Source organism: Orbicella faveolata, unplaced genomic scaffold (genome assembly GCF_042242905.1).
Source record: "Orbicella faveolata isolate gen_17 unplaced genomic scaffold, um_ofav_v1 contig_1, whole genome shotgun sequence".
Taxonomy (NCBI): domain Eukaryota; kingdom Metazoa; phylum Cnidaria; class Anthozoa; order Scleractinia; family Merulinidae; genus Orbicella; species Orbicella faveolata.
Window position 1 is genome coordinate 26,192,579 of NW_028301536.1, and position 25,226 is coordinate 26,217,804.

The 25,226-nt window shown below is 39.2% G+C and overlaps 1 protein-coding gene across 3 annotated transcripts; it reads left to right on the forward strand.

The window, feature by feature from the left end:
- The first annotated feature begins 31 nt into the window (after positions 1-31).
- Positions 32-24,083, forward strand: LOC110043666 (uncharacterized). Of its 3 annotated transcripts, none has more exons than XM_020749143.2 (19): positions 32-165; positions 6,344-6,381; positions 6,698-6,816; positions 7,445-7,639; positions 8,406-8,601; positions 8,993-9,315; positions 10,107-10,332; positions 10,636-10,659; positions 11,193-11,550; positions 12,476-12,835; positions 12,980-13,015; positions 13,607-13,799; positions 14,525-14,692; positions 14,900-14,978; positions 15,486-15,619; positions 20,431-20,577; positions 21,063-21,231; positions 21,489-21,682; positions 22,414-24,083. In XM_020749143.2, the coding sequence occupies exons 2-19, from the start codon at positions 6,366-6,368 to the stop codon at positions 22,741-22,743; spliced, it is 3,267 nt and encodes a 1,088-aa protein (XP_020604802.1). In that variant the 5' UTR covers positions 32-165; positions 6,344-6,365; the 3' UTR covers positions 22,744-24,083. The 3 variants fall into 3 exon arrangements, with proteins under 3 accessions (XP_020604802.1, XP_020604803.1, XP_020604801.2); XM_020749144.2 differs by lacking the exon at positions 32-165 and adding an exon at positions 2,594-2,826; XM_020749142.2 differs by lacking the exon at positions 32-165 and having other exon boundaries at positions 6,109-6,381.
- The last annotated feature ends 1,143 nt before the right edge of the window (positions 24,084-25,226 follow it).

Genomic DNA, 25,226 nt, shown 5'->3' on the forward strand with positions numbered 1-25,226 from the left:
GTACTACATCTACTTCCCATGGGCCCTTGCGTGGCAGATTATGTTGACTTCCGGTTTTTGAGGGACTTGATCTACATTCATCTACAGAGCATCGTGATACTGTATAGGCCATAAAAACCCATGAGATGTTATTCATTTGGATGCGTTTTAACTCTTTAACAACAGGTAAGGAAAGTGAAACCCGTGTTTTTTTTAAATACAGTTTCCCTGAAAGGCCCTTGTAGACACGGTTAAATACACGGCTTGCCTAGGCTCTTCGTAAACCTATAATTCGTTGATTTCCGGTTTGACCGATCACAGCTGATACTTTGCAGCTGGATGTTGAGTCAGCTTTTCTATCGCCTCAGTATGACATGTGTGAGTTGGTCCAATGGAACTTGTTAATCGTTAATGATATATTGGCAAAACTGTGTAGATGTATGACTTAAGCCATTTGCATGTCTACACTTCAGCAATTCAGAATAATTATTCTACAGAAGCGTTTTCCTGGTTATATTGGCTTTAATATACTAGCTGAACAGATAGCAACGCTTATGTCCCTTTAAAATTGTTGTCTCTGTTGTTAAGTTAAGTTCTCTGTACTGCGGCAATTAATGTAGGATTTTTTTTTCCTTTTCAAGAAAATAGTGATAATGTAAGCTCGGAAAAAGTCACACATTTGTTGTTTTCCATTATCAATTGCGTTGTTACGTTTCATTAGGCAGATTACTATGTAAAATGCAACGAACACGTTTTCACAGCTTGGTTCTTGCTTCTGTTTGACGGTGACGAATGTGGCATTTCTTTGTTACATAAAGCTGTACCAACAGCCACGACAAGGAGAGGCAAGCGGTTAAAACCTGTTTTGACTTCGACAATTTCTAATAATTTCGTGTATGAATCTTCACAGTTTATTAAACAACGGCGAGTACACACGAACCTACTGCCCTGAAACGCCAATGCCAGTAACAAATACAAACACAAATAATTTATTTGAATATTCTCCTGAGCGCTTTTCAGTAACTAATATACTCTTTGCACGCCCTTGTAACATAGAGCAAAATCGGCCATGCTAGCACGCAAGTTACACAGTGGGTCATCCAAAAACAAAGAAACTCGTACCAGTCCAGCTTGACTTTCCTTTGTACATTTCGTCACAGTTTGTTTGGAGTTTACTGATAAACATATTGTTTAACTGATTGCGCCGATTTCAAGACAGTCAAGAGCCTTATGTATCAGCAATTACTTGTTATCTTTGCAGCTACAAAGTTTCTTTTCCAGGGTTTGCGTTTGTAACTTGCACAAATACTCCATTGCAATGAGATAGCTTTGAATTATTTACAAACTAAATCATGTACTTAGTCCCGATCTTGTCGATAATTTATTCTCTGGAAACTTTAATTTGTTTTTGTTCATTGAGCACAACAGAGCCCTTTTGGCATCTGTTCGATCTTTCTACAGACTGTGGCATTTTAAAATTGTAACGTAATTTTTATTGTTTAATATGAACAGTGAGCTGGATCCGACGTTTGGTGAGAAACAAAAACTGATCCTAATCTACATCCTGCCGTGATACGGGCACAGGAACATGAATAACTCAGAAAGTGTAACAACCTCAATCCATCGGTTATGCTCAAAACATTTCATGCGTTTCAAAGAACCAAACTTTTCGGAAATTCTGGTCCATCAAAACGGACGGAAGAACAAAAAAACGAAAATCAATATTTGGCACTTTACCGTACTTTTTGGTTCAGTACGGGTGTGATCTAAAATAATCTGTGAATATTAAAGGCCCTATATATTGGTGGTCGTAAAAAGAATCATAAAATTTAACCGTTATGGTTGTTATCCAAGAGCTATAAGGTTACACAGGGTATTCATACTTAACGCACTTCAGTGAAGTTCGTTAAGTATTCACACTTAACGAGTATTGATACTCAACGAACTTCAGTGAAGTTACAACTTCATACTTAACGATCTTCAGTGAAGTTCTTTAAGTATTTCTGTTTATTTGTCTGCTACTGAATTGGATGAAGCAAAAATACGTTCAATTGAAATGCAAAGCTGATTGACAACATTGTATTCAGTGCGGTTCCGTTTTAGACTGCTTCACCGCCTCGGGCTTGTTTCACTGGTGTCGGTGAATTCGTCTTCCCCTGCTATACATCTTTAATTTCATTGAGACATCCACTAAAGTGTTGACTGTTAAATAAGAAAGGAGAAAATTTCTCTAATTATGTTTTTTTTTCAGTTAGCCACGATGGAATAAGGTGTCTGTCTAAAAATCCTATGCCTGAATAGATGTATTTATTTTTATGATTGACACCAGCAGAGATGTACGTACCGAGAAACCTAAGCCGGTCTCAGACTTAGAAGATATTGGACCAGTAACAAAGCATTTTGATTGGCTGATATTACTAAATGGCCCTTTGAGAAACAATGAACTAGTTTTCTTCCTTTAGAAGGCTATGCAGCAAACTTAACATAATCACATCTAAGAAGATGACCAGCAAATGGCAAGAAAATTGAAACAACAAATTTCCACGTTTGTTGCTTCGACTTCTTTTCCACCGTGAATGACAACGTTTCTGTAATAGACGGTATGGAGGGTAGTAAAAAACTAGAAAACGTTCATTGTACCGAACCAACAAATTTCCACGCTTGTTGCTTCGATTTCCTTTCCATCGTGAGCGGAAACGTCATTTCCGGAATAAACACTGAATATGAGCCACCATTGGATGAATATATTCCTTGTTTTAAGAGCGCGGTCAATAAAATGACATGACTTTTCTTAATGAAGGCAAAGAGTTGATGGTGGAGCAGAGCACAAAAGCACTTCAATATAAGGTAAATAGAATCACTTTTTTAAACTGATCTTTTTCTTCGAGGTTGATAAGTAAGGTCAAATGTAATTTCTAGTCTCTTCCAGTCGCACCATCTATTTTATTACATTTTGGGTCATTTGTAGCAATATTTCAATGGTGCGATCGATTTTCGTTTCGCTGTTTCTCGAAGTCATTTCGCACTACGCCATGTATTACCGGCTAACCATTCAGGTGCACTAAGTTACTAAATGTAGACTACTTTGCGGGCAAACAGACAAAAACATGACTTAAAATCGATCATTCTGACTTACTACCATTTTCGAGCTACCGTGAACGGCCAACTTTTTTCCGCGTTGTTCCACGCTTAAAACATTCAAGTTTGCCCAGACAAACTGTCGCGTTTTTTAATTGCACCAATTAACGTTTAGAGCGGAAACACGTCAAGTTTTGACAGCTCTGCCTGAATCTGCACGTGAAACACAGGTTTATAGCTGTCCATCTTATTATTATTAACTTAAAACGCTTTGAAGCTACAGTTGTTAATCTTTGTGACTTTTCCCAAGAACCATAACTTTTTTTCCACCTTCTCGGTTATTTTCAATTTTCCTGTGACATTTATCTTTACTCTGGCTGGTAAGTAAGTAAGCACTTGACTCAAGTGCACTTGAAAATCTCAACACGCATTTTAGAAAACTTGGCTTCACACCTGGTGACAAAGTATATTGCTTGAAGCATTTTCGCAGTAAAATCAGTCGTATATATCACAATTGCGATTGTTCGGTAGTAAAATCGGGAAGAAATGCTGTTGGCTTGCTAAAGAGCAACACAGCAATAGCAGCAACACTAAGGAACAAACGGCATCTTCTGTATTTCTCTTGAATGGGGGCTTTAGTCTCGCTTCAGCTAACCGAGAAAATGCATTTCAGTGTGCAATGTTCAACAGAGTTGTTCGGGTTTAAAGAAATGACCTGGTTGCAACTTGAAACAGCAGCTGGTTTGTAATTTACAGAAGAGCATTTTGTATTTTGCATTTCTAGAGAATAGTCTTTTTTGATTTTATACAACGACTTTTCTTCGTAAAATCCTGGGTATAGTTTAGGTTACATGTTGGAATAAATTAAGGACTGTCTCACCGTACGTCCAACTTGTTTTGAAAAAGAAATTAATGATTTATTAGCGTATGAAGTTAAAACAATATAAACTGAAAAACTATATTTAGTTTGCGAAATCGAACAAAGAATGTTTTTCTTGCTGGAATCTTATTATTATTATAATTATTATTATTTGGTGTCGGATGACGTAAAAAGCGATGGTTTAGGCTGTCTCTGAAAATGAAATCCAAGCAAGTTGTTTATCGGTCCGATTATCAAAATTGTAGCAACGCTGCACATCGCTTCCAGTTGGCCGTTCCATTTCCTATTGGTCAAGTGTGTTCTCAAGTGTGGTGTGGACCTTGCTTGGCAGCGCACTTCGGCTTCTTTGAACTACGAATGTTTCCATGATCACTAAGTAAAGTTCAAGTAAGTACAATTTACCCCGTCACACTCAAAGTAGGTTCCAAGTGTACTTGGATTATCTTACAAGCTCTAGTGTGAAGCCAAGTATTAAATCTAGACCGAACTGTATTGACAACAGCATTCTGAAGGAATGCATTTTAGAAAGAAATATTGGGAAGATATTCACCATAATCGACGGTATTTATTAGAAAACCAGACATAACGTTCTATGGAAAACACAAGTTAGATATCTCTAACAAGGTACAGAAGGAGGTGGAAGGAAAACTGAGCTAACAAATTTTCACCCTTGTTGCCTCGACTTCCCGACAACGTCATTTTCCGGAATTAACGATATCAGTTCTTTTTTGTTTCCTGTTTGGATGATTATTTTCCCGTTTCAAGAGCTCGGTCAATGAAATGGCATGGCGTTCACAGCACTTACTCACACACTCACTCACTCACTCACTCAATCACTCACTCTCTCATGTTCAAACCTTTGTTTTATTTATAATGGTAATTGAAATTCATTTCGTCAAAATGGACACTGAAAGTTTGAAACTTCAATTAAAAGAGGTCTGCAGCCTGAAGGAGCTCATAGTCGCCTTTCAGAAACTGTAATTAACTAAAATTCGTCAATAGCTTTGGAAAAAAAAAAACAACAATAACAACAAAGTTTTGGCAATAATCGTTGCAAAATTCGCCACACAATGGCTTTTTCCCTTCCATTTTCCTGAAATTTTATTGGTAACTTTAAAGTAACCTTGAAATCTGATTGGTTGCTTTGTTTCACTGTCCCAGTCTCATTGGCTGAGAAAAACATGTGATTTAGAGCAAAAAATAGTGCGATTCGTGAATAAATCGCACCGCTGAGAGCCAATCAGATTGCGAGGATAACCAGTGATTTCAAAATGGATTTGATCAAGACCAATACCTTCCTTTGGAGAGTAAGGCGCAATGAAGAATACTATTACCATATTGCTATTACTCGCTCACTCACTCACTCATTCACTCATTCTTACTTTAATCATTAAAGTAGACTACTCTGCGAAACATGACATAATATCACTCATTTTGACTTACGGCTCGCACCGTAAGTGTTATTATTCATAGCTCGCCAGTAAAACACGTATGTTTGCTTTATTTCGTCACATTTTACTTTGGATAACAGGTTTATTATATTGCCATGTTACGGGTCTTTTAAATCAGTATTTTTTTGTTTACATTTACAGCTGCAAGCTTTCTTTCTTGTTTCTTTTCCGATGTTTGCAGTTGTAACTTGCTTTGAGGGCTTTTCAGTATCTAATAGACCCTTTGTACGACCTGGTCACATGGTGCAAAATTAGCCATGCTAGGACGCGAGTTGCACAGTGGGTCATCCAAAAACAAAGAAACTCGCACCAGTCCAGCTTGACTTTCCTTTGTACATGAAAAAAACAACAACAACAACTTTAGTCACGTGTTCGTCAAAGATTAAACTTACGGTACATCAACTCTGGCGCCTAAATCTTCAGCAGACGTAACTGGAATGCGACTGTTTTCCGAGAAGTGCCACACAGGCTGAAGTCATCCGGGACTCCGCTGAGCATCTGACGCGTGCCAAACACCGGGAGTAGTTTGGTCTAGTCGAGATTGATGAGCAGACTGTTTGCGCAACACCAGGCATTAATTCCGGATCTTCGGTCAGTTCTCGAAAAAAGAGAAAAAAAAACAGTCTGCCTCTCTTTCATTAGCTATTGTGATATTGTGCCGTTATTTTCAATGTCTGAAAGATTGACAGATTAGTTTTGGGAGTAAATTTATACTGAGTGGTCATCCAATAGGCCATATTCGTATTCTCGGTATTGGACTGGAACTAGCTTGCAATGGAGGCTCATGCCAGGGAATATCACAACAAGAGACTATGTCATTTACATTTGAAAAGATTCCGCGCATTAGCGCCAGACTTAGTTGCAAGCTAGTTCCAGTCCTATACCGAGAATACGAATATGGTCTATTGAATGCATTCTACAGCACTTTTTTTAAGTTGACATTGCTTTCCCTCAGGAAGCCACAGTGGACAAGAAAGATGCAATCATTATCGGGTGAGTATATTAGGAACTCAATTTACTATGAATGTCTTCCGGAAGCGCTGCATCCGATCTGTTTGTTATCTCGTCAGTTACGATGCTCAGAAGGAAATAGTAGACAACTGCACGGGGGCTACAGGCCTCGTTCAATCAAAGAAGGTGATAGCTACCTCGATGACAGATTCTAAGCTAGACTGTTAAATATGCAAAGATGAGTCTTACCTACGATCAGAAAAAAAAAACTCCTGATCGCACACAATGGAGTGTAATATAGTTCGGAAGTTACAGACTTGTCATTTCTTAAGTCTCGTTGTTTATAAATGATTGCTAGACTTTGAGAAGAATTTGAACAAGAAATTGGCGTCTGATGACTTTGACGACATAGCAGAAGCCATCACACCGAAAACGCTTGGAGCGTGCAGCACAAATACTCTTCTGAAGGCATTTGAGGTATGTGGGTATTATATTGTGCTTATGTGAGCTACATATTTCTATGTGGAAACTGTAATGATGTGTGTTTGAAACAATAAGTGGTAAGAGATGTGTCAAAATTGTACAGTGAGATGATTTAGACTACACCGGAACCGCAATGTTGCATGCACCGCTTCTCACCTCACCACACCACACCACACCACAAAGCACCACACCACACCACACGGCATCGCATCACGCCTCACTCGGCACCGTTCTGCACCACACTATACCGCACTGCACCGTAACACACCACACTTCACCCCACGCCGCACTGTACCTCGCCGCACCACACCACACCGCACGGAACTGCATCACACCTGACTTGGCACCGCCCTGCACCACGCTATACCGTACCGCACCGTAACACAGGACACTTCACCCGACACCACACTGTACCGCACCGCACGGCAAGTCAGAGTATCACACCTCACTCGAAACTGTACTGCACCACACTATACCACACAGCACCGCTCCGTACCACACCACACTTCACCCGGCACCGCAGCGCAGCGCATTGCACCACACCATACCTCACCTTAACTGCACCGTAAGTAGTAAATGCCTCTTTAGTCATTTATAATTTTGTGTGATTCTGTAACTGAAGGTTAGTGGCTATTTGAAATACCAAGCTCACAAGGACAGGCCAGATGTGGAAGAACTAGAAAAATTGGCAAATTCTGTAGAGGAATTTACGACTTGTCTCATAGATCCTCTCAAGTCGGATACAAAAGACAGGGAAGCTTTTGGTGATTCGCTGGACTTGATCATTGACAAAGCCATTGAATATAATCAAGGAAAGGTAACTGTTAAGCCAAATTTTGTATCAAAATCCCTTGCTTTGCGAACTAGATGAGAATTAGGAAATTCGGATGAAACTTTTCTTGTAAGAATTTACAACAAAGTTTCGCCGTAAGAAAGATTCCTGTTGTATGCCGCCCACCATTACCGTTTCAATTCGGATTACTTAGTAAAGGTTACGCGATCGTTTTCCGAATGTCTCCATTGCTTTAGAAGTGTCATCTTTGGGACTGACTGTTTTACGACGAGACGCAAACGGACAGCAGTGGTCATATTCCTATACTATCTTTTCAATTATTTAAATTCTTTCAGTTCAACAAGGTGGCTTTGGATTTATATGCTGTGTTCTTCAATGTCGCAGACGCTTAGCCGGGCAAAATTTGTTAAACGTCACGCTGAGCAAAATTTATTTAGGGTAGAAGTAAGATGTAAAGAGACTGTCCAAAATATCAACCCCCGCTCTCGACGTTCACTTTCTTAGTGGTACCAGAAATTGTAAACTTCTGACAGTTGGCTACATTTCAGTTTGTACAATCAATACGTTTATGTGTGAGCGTGCTGAGAGGTGACCACAAACATTAGACACTTTTTTTGGCCGCACTTTCCAAAAAGAGACATTTGGATGGAACTCCTGAGTTGCCCAGTATACCTAGGGCTTGATGTGAACGGACTACGTTTTAATTTTCTTGTTTGAATGATATTCAATTGATTTGTTTACAGGATCCTTTTTAATGCCATGCTTGTTTTGCTTTTTTTATCTCCTCAAGTTTCTGTCCCACCCAGTTGTTTATAACTTGCTTGAAAAAGTTTGGAGAGGACGATTTGCTGGCTTGAGATCAAAATACAGATGGAAATGGACATTACTGAGGCTTTATAGCTTACTGGATATCATTCTCTTCCCGTTGCTGTTCGCATTTTTGTTTGTTATTCATTCGATCAATGCATGGAGAAGAAAGTCTAAAGGTTTGTAATAGACCCACGTAGTTTCGGCCACGGTTTGATCTGGCCATGCAACTCCGTGATCAGAGCTAGACCAGAATTTAAACCCAATCCGCCAGGTCGAGCTATTTATTTCGTCTCTTTATCTCTGAGACCTTAGATTTTCTGACATGGCTATCCTCAAAGGGCAAGCTCTTCAATGTCCATGACTACCTTTGAACATCATCCAGTCACCTCTCATTATCAGCTAAATATACGCCTATATAAGCTGTGAGATATAGTATTCTACAAATAATAGAACTGCATGTTTAGCATTATGATGGTAAGCCTTGTACATGAGCATATATGGAAAAAAAGAAGCGTGTAGACATTTCTACGTCAACACTGCGTCATCAAATCCTTTTCACTTCTGTAGATCTGGAACTTTGCTTCATTCTTAATGCCACCGGGAAGAAAGGAAAAGAGGACTTCAAGAAGATGATAGGCTGCATCAAATACATGATAGAGCGGATTGGCGTCAAATCTGCCAACTACTGCCTGATAAGCTTCAAGAAGGGAAAAGCCTTTCAACACGTAAGGTTCGACGTCAATTCGTTCTTCAAAGATGACAAAGACCTGCTTTTTAAAAGGCTTGATGCCTTAAATCCACCGGTGAACTGTTGCCCAGCCCTGCACGATGACTTTAACCAAGCAGTGGAGGCCTTCAAGACCCAGGCTATAAGGATAACTTCAAAGAAGGTAAATTTTGCGTACTATTTATTACCCAAGTTGTGAAGCAATGCAACTTGCAAAGTTGCAATGAAAATCTCTGGTGCTACCGTGGAACGCGAAGCCGTTATGAGTTTACAAGAAATTAACCAGGATTCTTTATTGTCATAGCTTTTTTCTTTGGAACGATCGAGAGTTTTTCTTCAATAAAACACACCTCCCTAAGATTTGTACTGGATTAGTAGACATAAACAGACACAGAGGCATAGACATACAGACAGCCGTAGATATGGATATGGACAAGGACATGGATGGATGGAACCCTTTATTGAAATACGGCATTTTATCAAATTAAAATATACAATATCTGTATGTCTACAACCACAACACCGGGAACTACGTGCCCGGGTTCTTTAATCGTCCCTTGCTAACCATGTCCATGTCCATCTCCATGTCCATGTCCACGGCTATGTCTGTGTGTCTACAACCACAACACCAGGAATTACGCGCCCTACTCCTTGCGATAAGTGTGTGGGTTCTTTAAACGTCCCTTGCTAACCATTTAACACTGAAGATGCAGGGGACGGGGCCCACGATTTATAGTCCTTGTCCTAAAAGACTTGAACGTCTAACCATTTGTAGATGTACTTACAAAGGTGGCACATTCTTCTCAGTTTTTTTAAGACCCTGAGTGTTGGTACGGTCTGGGGTTCGAATCCTCGACCTCCCGCACAGCAGTCTGTTGCTCTATCACAACTGAGCTAACCAGCCAGTGGTTAGCTTCATAATACCTGACAAATGGGTTTCATCCTTTCATATAGATTATCATTCTCTTCACAAATGACACAACTGGATCGTTCGGTCCTCAAAAAGGAAGATTACTGCTCAAGACAAAACATCTAACCGAGTCTGTTGGAGTAAAAATTGTGCCCGTTGCTGTTGGAGAACGTCCCCTTGTGGAGGACCTCGAGCTTATTTCATCAGGAAACAAAGTCATCCGTTGTCCATTGGAAGATCGGGCAAAACTTGGCAATAAGCTGTTAAGAGGTGAGCTTTTCGAATGGTAATGATGCGGAGAAATTAGATTCTTAATGCCAAAGGTGTCGTGGGTAATGTTTACTGGAGTATCAAACTTTGTTTGCAAATAAAATCATTAATGAGCACAACAGTCAATAGTTGTCAATAGTAAACAACCTGTTTCATCTTTTATGCAATTTGATTAAACTTTATATGTATATGTTGAAATGGCTTTCAATGTGTAAGTGTGCTTCTTCTGCTAAAGTAACTGGGCCATATTTCTATTTAGTGTCCGTTATGTTAAAATCCGTCTTTTAATTTTTTGGTTTTCAGAGGTTTACGAAGAGGATCTTTATGGTAAGATTATGCCTTTGAACATGCCAGTTCTTTATCCTACTTTGCTTTCTAAGGATCTTGAAGCATTGCCCATTTTGATACCAGTGTGGTCAAATAAGCATTGTTGGTGTCTAGCCGTATTGCGCACTGAAAATTTTCCATTTGTTAACACAGAGCTCCGCTATAGTCAGTCTCTGTTTCAATGTGGAGAGAGAATATCACTAAGTACAGGGTTTCATACCCTACGCGTACGTACTTGTATAGCCTACATACCAGGAGTTGTGCGAGGTGGCCTAACCGCGGTTAGTCCGTTGGACTTCACTTCGAGCGGTGCATGTTAAAATGCATTAAACAGGAAGCCCATCCAGGGAAGTAGAAATTCTGATACACAAGCCGGAACTTAAAAGCACCAACACTGCTAAGCTAGAGTGTATTTGGCTGCCAGCCTAACTCTTGATATTAAAGGGACTGTAACGATACACTATCAAATAACTATGTTTATGACGTTTGAAATACATGAAATTCTTACGTTTTAACCTTATCTTCTACCGCAGATCGCTACCTGGAGTACTTCACCACACCATACTTCATATTTTTTAGAGACACGCTTAGCTACCTGTCTCTCCTAGGTCTTCACATCGCAATCTGCCTCTCGCCATCAGTTGTTCCTTTCTCAGCTGTGGAATGGGTGATCGCCGTTTTTTTCGTTGGGCGCTTCCTCTCGGAGTTCAAACAATATAACAACAGAAAGACATCGAAGAGACTCGAAAAGCGTAAAAGTCTTTCTAGAAAACATGGACAATATGTTTATCAGCAATCTGGGAGTAGCCATGATGACAACCTGGATTTGCCTATTGAAGTGGAGGATTACCACTCGCGATTGGTTTTCAGCACGATGGGAAAATACTTCATGTAAGTTAGTTTAGCTTACTCTTAAAAAAAATTTTGACAAATTTGATAGCAACGGGTATTTATAGTGTAACAGCTTGTAACTGACGCCTTACCAGCCAAACTGAGCTCTGATCCCACACAGCGTGGTTAGATCGGGTAACAACAACAGGAATAACATCAATAAACGTGAATGATGTATTTATTCATTTGTCTTCACTCGACTACCATTCACCGTCAACTGTGATATCCTGTAAAAGCAGGACGGCAGCAAGTAGCAAGCAAACCAAGGCACTTGCTTCAGTCATTTTTTATTTCGTTTAAAGTTATCATAAACACCCTTAATACCTAGGAAGAGGACACACGACATAACCTCAGTCATCATTTCTTTCATGGACATTCCCCCAATCATGAAGATTTCGTTTATTACTATAAACTACTTCCATCGGAGCTATTTCATTTTTATTGGATATTTTATCACCCAAAGGACGATGTTCATTCTTAAAAAAGGGCTGCAATTAATTATGGTTATAGCTGTAATACGGTTGAATATTTTTTTTCTTAAGGTAAACGTTAAAGGGGCTCGGTCTCGGTATTTTGAGTTTTTTGGCCACATACAAAATTACCTTTAAATGGTAGAAAACCTGAAAATAACAGTTTAATAAGATAGAAAAACACCAAAGAGATAATGATAAACCATAAAGGAACAAGGATGGCTAAGGATGGAGAAGATTGACACGGATTACAAACGACGAATTTGAAAAATTGAGGCTAAGCTTTTCAATATGGGCAAACCGTGACTGAGCTCCTTTAAACTGATTAACTAAAACTTTAGGTCAATCTTGTTTTTTTCTTGCATCTTACCTTAGTTCCTTATTTCTGCTCTCTAAACAACGATGAATCTACGTGCTTATGATTTACAATACTAGAGTCAATGTTATTCTTTCAGTGATCGTTGGAACGTGTTGGACTTCATCATGCTCGTCATTTATGTAGTCACGTTCATGTTGCGCGTGGTGACTTGGGGTGTGTCCACTTCCACAACTGGCAGTCGAGCATTGGTTATCGCTGGCTACTGTTATGGCCTGAACACCATGATTCTGACACTACGGGTCTTTGGCCATATGATGGAAGCGAGCTCGGTGACGGGCACGACGCATATTGCTCTAATGAGCATTATTGAAGACGTGGCCATAATCTTCTTCCAGTTCCTTGTAGGAATACTTGCATTTTCTCTGGCAATGACCAAAATCTATGTTGCTGAAGGCTCGTTTATCTCAAGTGAGGAGAGATTGCTGCGTGATAAAAGGTCAGTAGTCTTTTAACATATTGCGGTTCTAAATCAGGAATTACGGTGTTGGGCGTTGTTTGTTATTAGCAAAGTTCCTCGAATTGGGCTTTACTGTGTTTTTCGTTTCAGTCAATACTAGTTAACTTTGTTTTGGCCTTGTAGGGATAATACAGATTGTAACAGTTCTGGATTGTCCTGGTAAGTTTTTACAACAGATATAAGAAATAAAAGATAATAAGAGAAATATCCTTCGACCAAGCAGTTTATTGCGCTATATATTTGAAAATAATATTTAAGAGATCTTCCAAAATTAAAATTTCAAGAAGTAATATATCAAACACGAAAGACTGTTTGACCACATTTCCAAACAACGAGAAAAGAGTTGAAAATACGACGCGTAGCGGAGTACTTTTGACGAACTTCGAGATGTTTGGAAATGTTGTCAACCACTGTCTTGAGCGTTCGATAAATCTTCTCAATCGATACTAAAACTAAGGAGGAAACGGAGAAATAAGATCGCAAAAATCTATGCTAAATAAGATCAGACATCCAAAAGCCGTCACGGTCATGAGTGCCTTTGTCTAAACTTGATGAAATGTTATTTACTTTGAAAATAGCTACCTATATTCTAAAATGTGTTTTTTTTTCCTATGGACTTTCGTACGCTATTTTTGTGAATTTTGTATGGCCGTCTGTCTTTGAGTTATCGTATATATTTAATTTTTCATACTGATTATACCATTTCAACACGTTATGTTTCCCGAATTACGTGTCTTCTTCTTGCTCTAGTTGGTGGGGAATCATGAAGCATCTAAGCTGGACGCTGCTGGGAGTGACAGAACTGGATGTTTTCAACGCTGGTGTGGAAACTCCATCAGATCACCTGGCTCAAATTTTGTACGCTGTATTTATCATTGCTGCCCTCGTCCTGCTTGTTAATATGATGATTGCGGTGCTCTCCAACACATATGAACGAGTACAGGTGATACTTTTACCGACTTTCTTAAAAAAAAAAAGAGCAAGCAAACAACATTACAGATTAGGAAAACTGGGTGCTTCTCATTCAAAGACAAATTCGGGTTTGAATTTCCGGAAATTTTCAGCGACGAATGGAGCAACATTTTCCGGAATTTCAGGAAAAGCGGACAAGTTTGAGAGGTAAACCGAAATTTTCGAAAAATTCTTACAGGGAATTTCCGTTCCATTGACTTTCGTCCCAGAATTTGCTGAATTTTTGGTTGAATTGTTCACTTTTCGAAAATGTAACAATTTTCGGATTTTCTGGAAACTTTCTCAGGTAATTTCCTTTTTGAAATTTTCAGAATTTTGGTTGCATGGAAAGCGCCCTGTATTTCCTGTTCAATTTCGGCATGAATTGAATAGATATAAATTATTGAAGAATTTCAGTCTCCTTAATACCGTTACTCATAGCTATAGATTTTCGAACGACGGATCAGTTAATTGAACGAGGAACCGCGTGGTAAATATTTTTATTGTTTTATTTATTTTATTTTATTTTTTTACGCTACGGGAGGAATCAAGTAAGCAAATACGGCTTTTACTTGTCGAGCGAATTGAATTTGATGTACAACTTGCATGTTATTCTAGCTGTTGTACATACAAAGTTTAACAGTAATGAAATCGATTCCCAAACAGACAGACCCAGCGTGACATAAAACCTTTCTAAAACCTTTTCTTTCCTCTCAGAAAAATTCTTTGAGCGAGTGGTCATTCAAGAAAGCTGTAACAATCCGAACATACAGAGACTATCATCCGATTCCAGTACCACTAAACCTGCTATCTCAGCCTGTATTAGCGTTGTGTAGGGACTCGGAAGAAGTGAATGAACAGGACGAAGAACTGTTGGAGAGAAAGGTAGATGACATATGTATAAACATTTATTTTATATCGGCACATGAAGGCATGAAGACAAGGAGCGAGCTGTAACTTGTTTAGTCATTCTCTGAGGGTTAGGTACCTATATGTCATTAGTAGTAACTGAATCGACTACACACTGAAAATAATATACTTTTATTCTGTTTTCGTTTTTGTTTGTTTGTTTGTTTGTTTGTTTGTTTTCAGGTTGAGGCATTAGATTACATCATTGAAAAGTTAAAGGTGGTTTATTTTGCGAAGTATGGATTCACATTTCCTCTATCAGGTGAAGATGTTTTCCTTTCAGTCTTGCCCTTTCTCTAAATCTCCACTGTGTTAATATCGGGAATGGAGAGGACAGAGTCATAAAAATCAAGCTAGATTTAAAAAGGTTCACCCCTCCTTCTTGGTTAAAAAAGATGAGCATTTACTGTCGAGCTGAAAAGTCAGTTAATTTTGTAGCCGTGTAACATTAATTTATGAACTTTCACCACGACGAAGCCAGTGATGATTTGAAAAATAGTAGACGCGGTTTGTATTTTCATGTCTCGCCTGCTTGCTACGAAAAAGTCTTAAAATCCGTATCAAGTATCAGAAATATCAATACATATTTTTACGATTTTACATCCCTCTTTTCTCCCTAAGTTCAGGTTTGATTGAAAAGAACATTTTTGAACACCTCGAAGTTCGAAAAAAATTCTCAACTTTTTCATCGGTGTTTGGAAACGTGATGGAACACTGTCTCTCGTGTTGGATACGTTAATTTTATGAGAAAACTCTTGCTTTTTTGCAGATGAAAGTAAAATCAATAGCATGTTGTCTGAGACGGACAGAAACCGGGAAATGTGCAATCAGATTGTCAGACGAGTGTTTATTGATCCTGTACAAACAAATGCCGATCCGTTACTTTGCCCTGTTGGTCGTTTAGTAAGTAGCACTATAGGTTGGGTTCACGATTAGGGAACTTTTCAATTGACAGTCAAAAGTAATCAGACAATTACTTTGGTTTTGGTTTTGGTTTTGGTTTTACTACGGTTTGAGATTGGCCTAGTAATTAGTTTGGTTTTGGTTTTACGACTCTCAGTTGAAAACCACTCCGTTATACTTGTTGTTTAACATCAATTTTCTAATGTTTGGTGTACATACCGACATTTATTAACGGAAGTATTTGCCATACTTTGCTAGCGTTGCTCTCAGAGAGTAATGAATGAGAGTTTCCTTATCCCCTTTGGAGAAAATTGATATTTTAATCAAGAAAAGTATACTCAGACATGACGTATCTTATTTTGCTGATATTGTTGTTTACGAACGTACAAAAATGCCCTTATAGTTTATTTTCAGAGAAAAAACAACTCTAAATCTTGGTTTATGAGGGTGGCAAAGTGTTTTTGCGTGACGCGTGATCGCCCCAAGAGATTAGCAGCGTGATGCGTGATTGAGACCAAATTAGCCGCGTGACGCGGGACAGGACATCATAACGTGATGCGTGATTTGCTATTTTACAAGCACGTAATGTGTAATTTACCAATTAGATTTCCGTGATAAGTTAACGCTCTTTGAACTAGAAGGATATAGCATTCATTCAAAGTTAATAGTAAATAGTCTTAAAAAAGATCATTAAATCGTGGCAGACATGACACCATTTCCTGGTCTTTTTCGTCCTTTTCTTGACCTCTGATGCCTTTGATCTTCGTGGATCGCATGGCACTATAGGTCCAAACAATTGTGATACAAATTATAGGAATAAGTCAATTGAAAATAGTTAAACTTTGCACGAGGACTGTGAGCTTCAGTGTTATTTTTGTCCATTTTGTCGACCGACCATTTTTGGCAGTGCATCAGACCAAAAGAATAAGACACACCATATCCGAATCCGGCTATCGTATTTCGTCAAAAAGGGCTGAAACGATAACACACGTTAGAGGTTGGTGTCATTTTATACCGTTCGAGAAGACAGCTCTGTAAGCAACGAGAGACTACACAAGGGAAACGTTTGTGTGCCACTTAATGAAGGTCGTCATAAAGACCTAAATGAATTCAAAAACCACGTTATATCCTTTACAGACATAAAAACGTTGCCCCACAAAAAAGGATTAGCAGGTTTATAGCTTTTGCAAAAATATTGCCTGTATATTAGAGCATGGCAAAGATGGCGTAGACGTCTTCTCAATTTGTACACAAGATTTCTGCCAACTTAGCCTGTGAACAGGCTCCCGATTGTTTAACAAAACGAGCGGCTTGTCGTTGTACACCTTAGATCTGGATGTCATGAATTTCCTTTTGGGTATGTGAATCCCGCACAGATGGTCTCTTACTAACGAATAACAAGAGTTTTTCTAAAATGTGTTCCAGGCTCCTTCTGATAAATCCGACAGAAAAAGTAAGTAAACTAAAACTTAATTTAGCCACCAGGTCAGCCTTCGTGATAATGCTTGTAACATATAACGAATATTAAACTCGATCGAGGTCCTTAAATTGTTCCATTCCTAAATATTTAATTTGTTTACGGTGTTTATTTATGGTGCATTTCTCTTTTGCGCGGGACCTCCTCCGATTTTTTCTCGTTGGACTCATTGAAGAACGCCGTCTGATTATTGACTTCATTAGGAACCTAGGAAGCTTACGCCCGGTCGTCCACACTACACCGGAGGAATTTAAAAACGCAACAATCACCGGTCGTTTTATATTTTTGTTTGAGGAAATCTCAGCCATAGAAATCACGTGGTTCTCCTGATCCTATCGTGTTCGAAAAGGTCCGTTTTAAAATGTTTTCCGTAAACACGAAAACTCAAAGCCGGCGTTTTCAAATTCCTCCGGTTTGAAGAACGTTTTCGAAAAGCTCCGTTTTCGTGACGGATTACTCTTGACCGTAAGCCTCTTCCGTAGAAATTTTTAAATTCCTCCGGCGTAGTGAGGACAAAGTCTGGAGGAAACCACGCCGTCAATGAGCACCATCGAAAAAAGGTTTAATGAGCAAAACAAAGGCTGTACAAGTGTGTTCAGTAAACCTTTGTACCTTTCATAGCCGTCCACAAAATGACCGCGAACGATGAGTCGAACTGCTAATTTTCCTTATTTCCATTTACAATTGAACGTTGTCATTACATATTTAGCCTGAATGAGGTTTTAGAGCCATAGGCATCCTGGACAAATTCAATTTTACAAGCGTTGTCCTCGGCGTCGCCGTCGTCATGGTTAAGATCCCTATATTTGCATCTCGGATGCTGGAAGGTCACGGTCGATACACTTGTTTAACGACCGGGGTCTGTCATCCTAAGTGGCTGCTTTGTGCTGTGCTCATGTTTTATCCCAAGACCGGTCGAACGCAGATGAGAGTATCGTGTAAACTGAATTGTAAAAAATCAGATTAATTGCAGCTCTTTGCCAATGTTCTTTTAATTCAGCGATTAAGTTGTCGAGCTTTTCGATAGGAAGTTTTTCCCTCCTGCTGAAACAATCTCGTTACGTTACTTCGCTGATGCAATACCTTTTCATCTTCCCCATTACCACACGGCAATCGTTTGCATCTTCTTCTTCAGTATAGCTTAAGGCTTTGAACACTTAAAGGCCATCGTCATCAATAACTTCTTGAACATGGCGAGTTGATACTCGGAGCTTTCCCGCTCCACACCAAGTAATTATTACAGTATTTCTCTTTCCATAGCTTCCAGTTTTCGGGGATCTCGCTACTTAATTGACCTCAAATCTAAATGTTGCGGAGACAATGATATCTGGTGGAATAACATTGAAAATTGTGATGCTTTAGGCGGCGCCGGGCGAGGCATCGGAAGTTGTTTTTTCGCTCGTAGGCATTCGTAGACGGTGGACGTTGTCGACGAATTTGAAGTGCCCTTTCGCTGCAACATGTAATATTAGATTGCAGAGAGAACCTTAAACGAACGTCATCAATCAAGACTTAATCTGGCTACTGTAACTCAAGATACACAAGGTGAACGCGTATTTTAATATATCACTATCTGTACAGCATAAATTACAAAACCGTTACAGAACATAAGCGTGCATACAAAGAATGTTTGGGAAATTAGCATACTATAACCTTAAACCTTCATGTCCGCCATTTTGAATAATCAAATCCAGCCGGTGTTAGAAACTCGTTTGCACATTTTGGCTATGACGTCAGTGCTTTCTGATTGGCTCATAGCCAAGCCTTTTGTTCTTTCGCTTTATAAGTGCGACACCACCCGGATGGTTGGGCGGCTAGTTAATTCCACCGCAATGTACACCTCTCTCTTAATCTCTCTTAAACAATACCTCATGGATATATAATCAAGTATTCTTCCTCAACTATCCCCCTAAATATCCCCCAAATATCCCCTACATATACCCACACAGCCAACTTCTCGTTAATCTCCTACATATACCTACACAGCCCACTTCTCATTAATCCCCCAGCTATAGCTACACAGCCTACATTTAATTAATCCCCCACATATACCTACACAGCCTACATTTCAATGATCCCCTACATATGCGTACACATCCTACATCTCATTAATCCCCCACACACACCTACATAGCCTACATTTTATTAATCCCCCACATATACCTACTGAGCTTACATCTCATTAAACCCCAACATACAACTACACAGCCTACATCTCATTAATCCCCTACATATACCTACACAGCCTACATCTCATTAATCCCTTACATGTACCTACACAGCCTAAATCTCATTAGTCGCCCACATATGCCTACACGGCCTACGTCTCATTAATCCCCCATATATACCTACACAGCCTACATGTCATTAATCCCCCACAGATACCTACACAGCCTACATCTCATCAATCCCCCCAAATATACCTACACAGCCTACATCTCATTAATCCCCCATATATACCTACGCAGCCTACATCTCATCAATCCCCCTACATATACCTACATAGCCTACATCTCATTAATCCCCCACATATACCTACAAAGCAATACGCAACCTACATTTCATTAATCCCCTACCTATACCTACACAGCCTACATCTCATTTATCCCCCACATATACCTACACAGTTTTCATCGTATTAATTCCCAACGTATACCTGCACAGCAATACATTTCATTAATCCGCTACACTCACTTGCACAGGTTGCATCATTGCTAGAGTCATTACTCACTATATACAGTGGTTATCAACTCATTTAGAACCAAGTGGTCTTAAGATATCTTGGGACACGTAAATTGACTATCGCTATTCAAATTATCCGTTCACTCTTAGCCTGGGAACAGGCTACCGTTTGGGTTAAAGGGTTCGGTGCGAACTAGCCAAGTGTGGTCTAGGACGAGCGGGGAGAACTGAGAGCGGAATGGTGACGAGGGGGAGTGCAATTCGCGTAATTCTGTTTTTCGCGCTTGGATTGTTTTTCGCGTCCTCGTCGAATGTTTTTTTCCACCCTCGCTGGGAGCCTGTTCGCAGACTAGTTCACTTGCCGTGCGTTCAGTCGTTCGAACGGATACCGTAAGGAACGTTTTCGCATGAGAGGTCACATATTTGCCGATGCATTTTTGTGGTTGAATCGGCAAATTTCTTCTTTTAACGACGCTTTTAGGGTCCAGAAAGTAAAATTAGCGATGATGGCGATCCGTGATGCGTGATTTAATAGAAAAATTCAGCGTGACGCGTGATTGGTACCCCACCTTTGCCACCCTCATTTATGTTGCTCGTTGTCTTCTAAACTTCAAAGCCAGTCAGTCACTGATTCGTTTAATCGATTTATTAGGCATGGAAGAGCCAGGGAATTCACATTGAAGATTATATGTTAACGTACATTGGACCTGCTCTTTGCAGCAGTTGCAAAATTTCGCGAAAGGAATTCCATGGAGCCAGATACATACAACCATTCTCGCAAGATTCGCCTAGATTTGAGGTAAGTCGATAACAACACCAGCTACCTTGGCAATGGACATTTATAGTCAGGAACTTTTGCCTGAACCAATATACGACAATCAGTTCTATCATTATCGCAATGAGACAAATTTTAGTTAAGAAATAAAAAACATGTTCCGTGTTTCTATCGAGTTGTTAAATAGAAACACGAGTGGTAGTTTGGGAGAACTAGAAATGCTGTGGAGCACGAGTTGACAGGCGAGTGTTTCCACAGCTTTTTCGAGTTCTCCCAGGCTTTCGCGAGTATTTCTATAACTCGATTGAAACACGGAGAACATGTTCTCTATTTCTTTTAGAAAATTATGTGACAACAAAAAAGAAAACAACTTGTTTACTTTGATCATCAATTTGTAAATTCTTAACGTCAACAGCTCGTCTTTTCATCGAGTTATAGAAACATGATTTTTAACCAATCAGCGCGCGCATTTTCTTTAGGTTATTTTCTAATCATATGTATTGTTATAGGTGATAGTTCAAGAGGGTGGTATGAACAGAGATTTAGTTGTTGGTGTGGTTCGAGCAAAACATGACGTTCACAAAGCCGCTGGGGAAGTACGCCATACTGTTGGTTACCATGCGTCCAACGGTCGTGTTGTTTACTTCGATGCCTCTGGGAAACAAAATTTCATAGAAGGTAATCTTATATAGATTTCATGTAATTGTATGACAAAGTAAAATTATTAAAGCTGTGCATCTTAAATCAAAGACGGAGGACTTGTCTTCTTCGGCCTAGGAACACGTCTAACATTATTGACGCCGGGAATTATTTACAAGATCGAGTGACAAAATGTTTTTTTGTTTTTTTCATCACACACTAAAAGCTTTGTGATACAGGGGATCAAAGACGCCTGATTTACTGTAAAATAAATCTGTCAACTCCTTCTCTTTTAGGTCCTGTGGTGTATCGTGGTGATTTGATTGGCTGCAGAGCCGGTTTTGATGAAGTAAACGAGGGAAAAATTCCAATTTTTTTCTCTCTAAATGGTGAAGTGGTTGCTCAGATTTTATTGAAGTTAGGATCCGAAAAGTCAGACATTTTTCCTTTTGTCGGAATGAAGCATAAAGGGATTCGAGTGCTAGCAAAGGTTTGTAGAAATCAAATTTTTGCTTTTTTTTTTTTTTTAAACCACCATTTGTAACCTTTTTTATGGTTTCAAGTGAGCTATTCATAAAAAGACAGCCGCATGCGTAATACTATGCCAGGTCTATCGTTCAAAGGCGCTTACAGGCAAAGTAATTACATACCTTATACACTTATAGTTAAAGTTATGGAGTTTGGGCAAAAAAATTGATCTAAATACCTACCAACCAACCTACCTACCCTACTACTTGACAACCTAGCTTCCATTCCTTATTTTCTTAAATGCTTGTTAAATAACACGTCAATACTTTTCTTGGACGGACTGACTGATTTACTAGTTGCCTGACCATGCATGACTGACTGACCGACTGACCGACTGACCGACTGACCGACTGACTGACTGACTGATCGACTGACCGACTGACTGACTGACTGACTGACTGACCAACTGACTGACTGACTGACTAACAGCCTGACTGACAGACTGACAGACTGACTGACAAACTGACAGACTGACAGACTGACTGACAGACTGACCAACGGACCGACTGAAAAACTATCTAACTACCAATCTTGCTTCCCTTTCTTCTTTTCTTACATGTAAATATTTATTGACAATGAAAAATTTGTAGTGCGCAAATTCCATATGGGTTTTTTTCAAATGCGCATTAACTCAAGTTATCTAGAACTAAAAGTTGCAAGCCCTAACATTACACGTCAATACTTTTCTTCAAGATGTGTCCAGGTGAGCGGAAGGACTCAAATGATCAACGATCTTCAGGCAACTATGAGGATGGATTTGGTTCAATGTTCAACGAAACTGAGCAGACCATGATTCTATACCAAACATTTGATTCAGTGGAGGAAATGAAAGTGACAAGTGATGTCCTGCTGCAGTACATGCAAGAAAAAATTGAGAAGATAACAGATGATGTCAACTTACAGAAGGAAAATATCAAGAGCATTGAAAATACCATCGAAATTCAAAATGAGAAGATAGAAGGCATAAACAGTACTTTGTCTGAGATTCTTAACATCCTAAAGGACGGAAAGAGCACACAGTAAGGCTGTTAGTCGGCATTTTGTACAGAAGTAGATAATTTTGGCATAATTAGGAGAGACACTCGACCTATTTATGAATTTATGACTCATGGCAAAATTCGATTTTGATGTATCATGGACCCCAGTTTAGCTAATCCAGGCTCTCTACGCATAATTCAGCAGGGGAACTTCGTTTACCCCTTTCAGTTAATAATTAAGCAGGTGTTAGCACATATTTTCCGTAACTGTTTAAGTTAAATTAACTTACCATACGCACACATACATACAACTTAAACACGATTACACGTCAAAGCTTACTGCTTGTGAGGTCGTTTACCAACAAAATAAAACAAATGATTGCAAAGGTTCAATATTATAAGCTACAATAAAGAAGAGATCCACATAAACTAAAAAGTCTTAAAGCACTTGTCGTGGTTGAAAATATTTAAAATTCCTTAGTCTGTAATTTGTCGTTTGCAGAGCTAACACGTTAAAATTAAAGTCCTTAGAAGTGTAACACTTTTCTACGTTTTTCACAAAAGACCTGATATCTGTGCATTCAAAGACCGATCCATTTGAACGTCCTAATGTATTCTAGAGGGTGTTTCCCCCGTAAGCAATAGAATTCTGCATTTATTCTGAAACAGAACTCGGTGTTACGAGTCCATGCTTCATTCTCGAAGCAGATCTACAGTTTCAGGTTTTCAGTTGTTTAACCAGAGCATGTGTATCGTTTATAGAGGAGTTTAATTCGGAGTTTTATATAGATGTGATAAGGGTTTTCACTTGGCTGTGGCTAAAACCTCTGCCAAGGGCATGTCCGATGTTAAACCGAAAATAGTCCTGGAGCACAGTAGCGTTGTCTTTCTAATGCTTTGAATAACTTCATAAAACTTCCTGATTAACTCTACCCCGTGCGTGTACGTTAGAAAGGCTCGCATACATGTTTGTGCAAAAACCTGGAGTTCTTCAAAAGATTTAGTTTATTTGCAAAACTTTTAATATGTTCTTGGAGGTGAGGTATCCAGTTCAAATTTGGATCCAAGGTGACACCGAGAAGCCTGATCTTAACCTTGTATTCTATGACATAATTGCCAATGTAATTGGCAGGCAGTGGTCCCACTAGACGAGCTTTAGAGAATACCATAGTCTCGCAATTATTAAATGAGGAGTTAGGTGGTTATTAACACACCAAGTGAAAAATTTTACAAGGGCACAGTTAATAGAATTACATGGGTTGTCTTGAGTGGAGTCGATACAGAAAATTGTGGTGGCGTCAACAACATAGATAATCAGCATGCATGCATGACCATTTGTTATTTAAAAGTAAACTGCCAGTAAAAATGCATTAGACTTGATGAAAACGATGGAGTATCGTCTTGTACAGCTTTACGTTTCTTTCAAATTTTGGACTTAGTTTAATTTCTTGAAAGCTTTTCAACAATGGGTTAACTTCTAATTCAGAATTCCTTACAAGATGAACTTCAGCCAACCGCGTTTTTCTAAAAAAAGAATATCGTTCAGCATCAATGAGTTTGGTGCATACTTTTCTTGCGGCACTTAAAGACAAAAATGTTGATTCTCTCTGAACAGAGCATATTTCACCTACCTGGTATGAATTTCACTTAGGTATTGAATTGTATTTTTTTAAGAAGTTCAGGTCTTCAAATTTACTGCACAAATCTGAGGGTACGTGGATCTGATCATCCTAAGAAAATAGAACAATAATCTCTGAAATTTAGGGACTGTGCGATAATTACCTGGGGGGAGGGTGGAAAATTAGAGGGGGGCATAGGAGAAAATGACAACAAGAGAGAGAGGGGGGTTGGATGTAAAATTTAATACATCAAGGGGGGCATTACTTTTTCATTCCTTTTTGCAAACTGGAAACGTAGTTGAAGAGTTATTAGAGTTCAAGTATAAAGGCCGTTTTTATACTTAAGACGCATTATCCGTCTGGACGAACTTGGGCAAGCATTTGTAGTTCGTCTGATTATGCGTCTCTAGTATAAAGACGTGCACAAGACGTATTTTGTATTATGCGCGCAGACGAACTATCTCTCCTAGTTCGTCGGTCAAGACGAATTTCGATGTAAAGTTCGTCAAGACGCATAATACGTCTTGTGCCCTGTGCCCGTCTTTATACTAAAGACGCATAACCACACGAACTACAAATGTTTGCCCAAGTTCGTCCAGACGGATAATGCGTCTTTAGTATAAAAACGGCGAGGACGCATTATCCTTCTGGACGGATAATGCGTCCTCTAGTATAAAAACGGCCAATAGTAACATTGGAATAAAACTGACAAATTTATCAACTCTAAGGTGATGACTCTTCAAATGACTCTTCGACATACGTCAAAGAGTCATTTGAAGTGATGTTTGTAGCGGAGGAACAACTCCAACAAGTTAATTAGGTATAAGGGAATCAATGGGAGGAGACTTTTTTTAAGGGGGGGGGGGGCTCGCCTTAATATGAGGGAGGTTGGAGTTAATATTTGCTTAAT

What these genes read in the sequence shown, in the direction of transcription:
- LOC110043666 (XM_020749142.2), top strand. Translation starts at nt 6,201, where the DNA reads ATGTCATTTACATTTGAAAAGATTCCGCGCATTAGCGCCAGACTTAGT. An exon ending in ATTCACATTTCCTCTATCAG is followed by an intron (nt 14,979 to 15,485) that starts GTGAAGATGTTT and finishes GCTTTTTTGCAG; the next exon opens with ATGAAAGTAAAATCAATAGC. An exon ending in TTTGCCCTGTTGGTCGTTTA is followed by an intron (nt 15,620 to 20,430) that starts GTAAGTAGCACT and finishes TCGATTTATTAG; the next exon opens with GCATGGAAGAGCCAGGGAAT.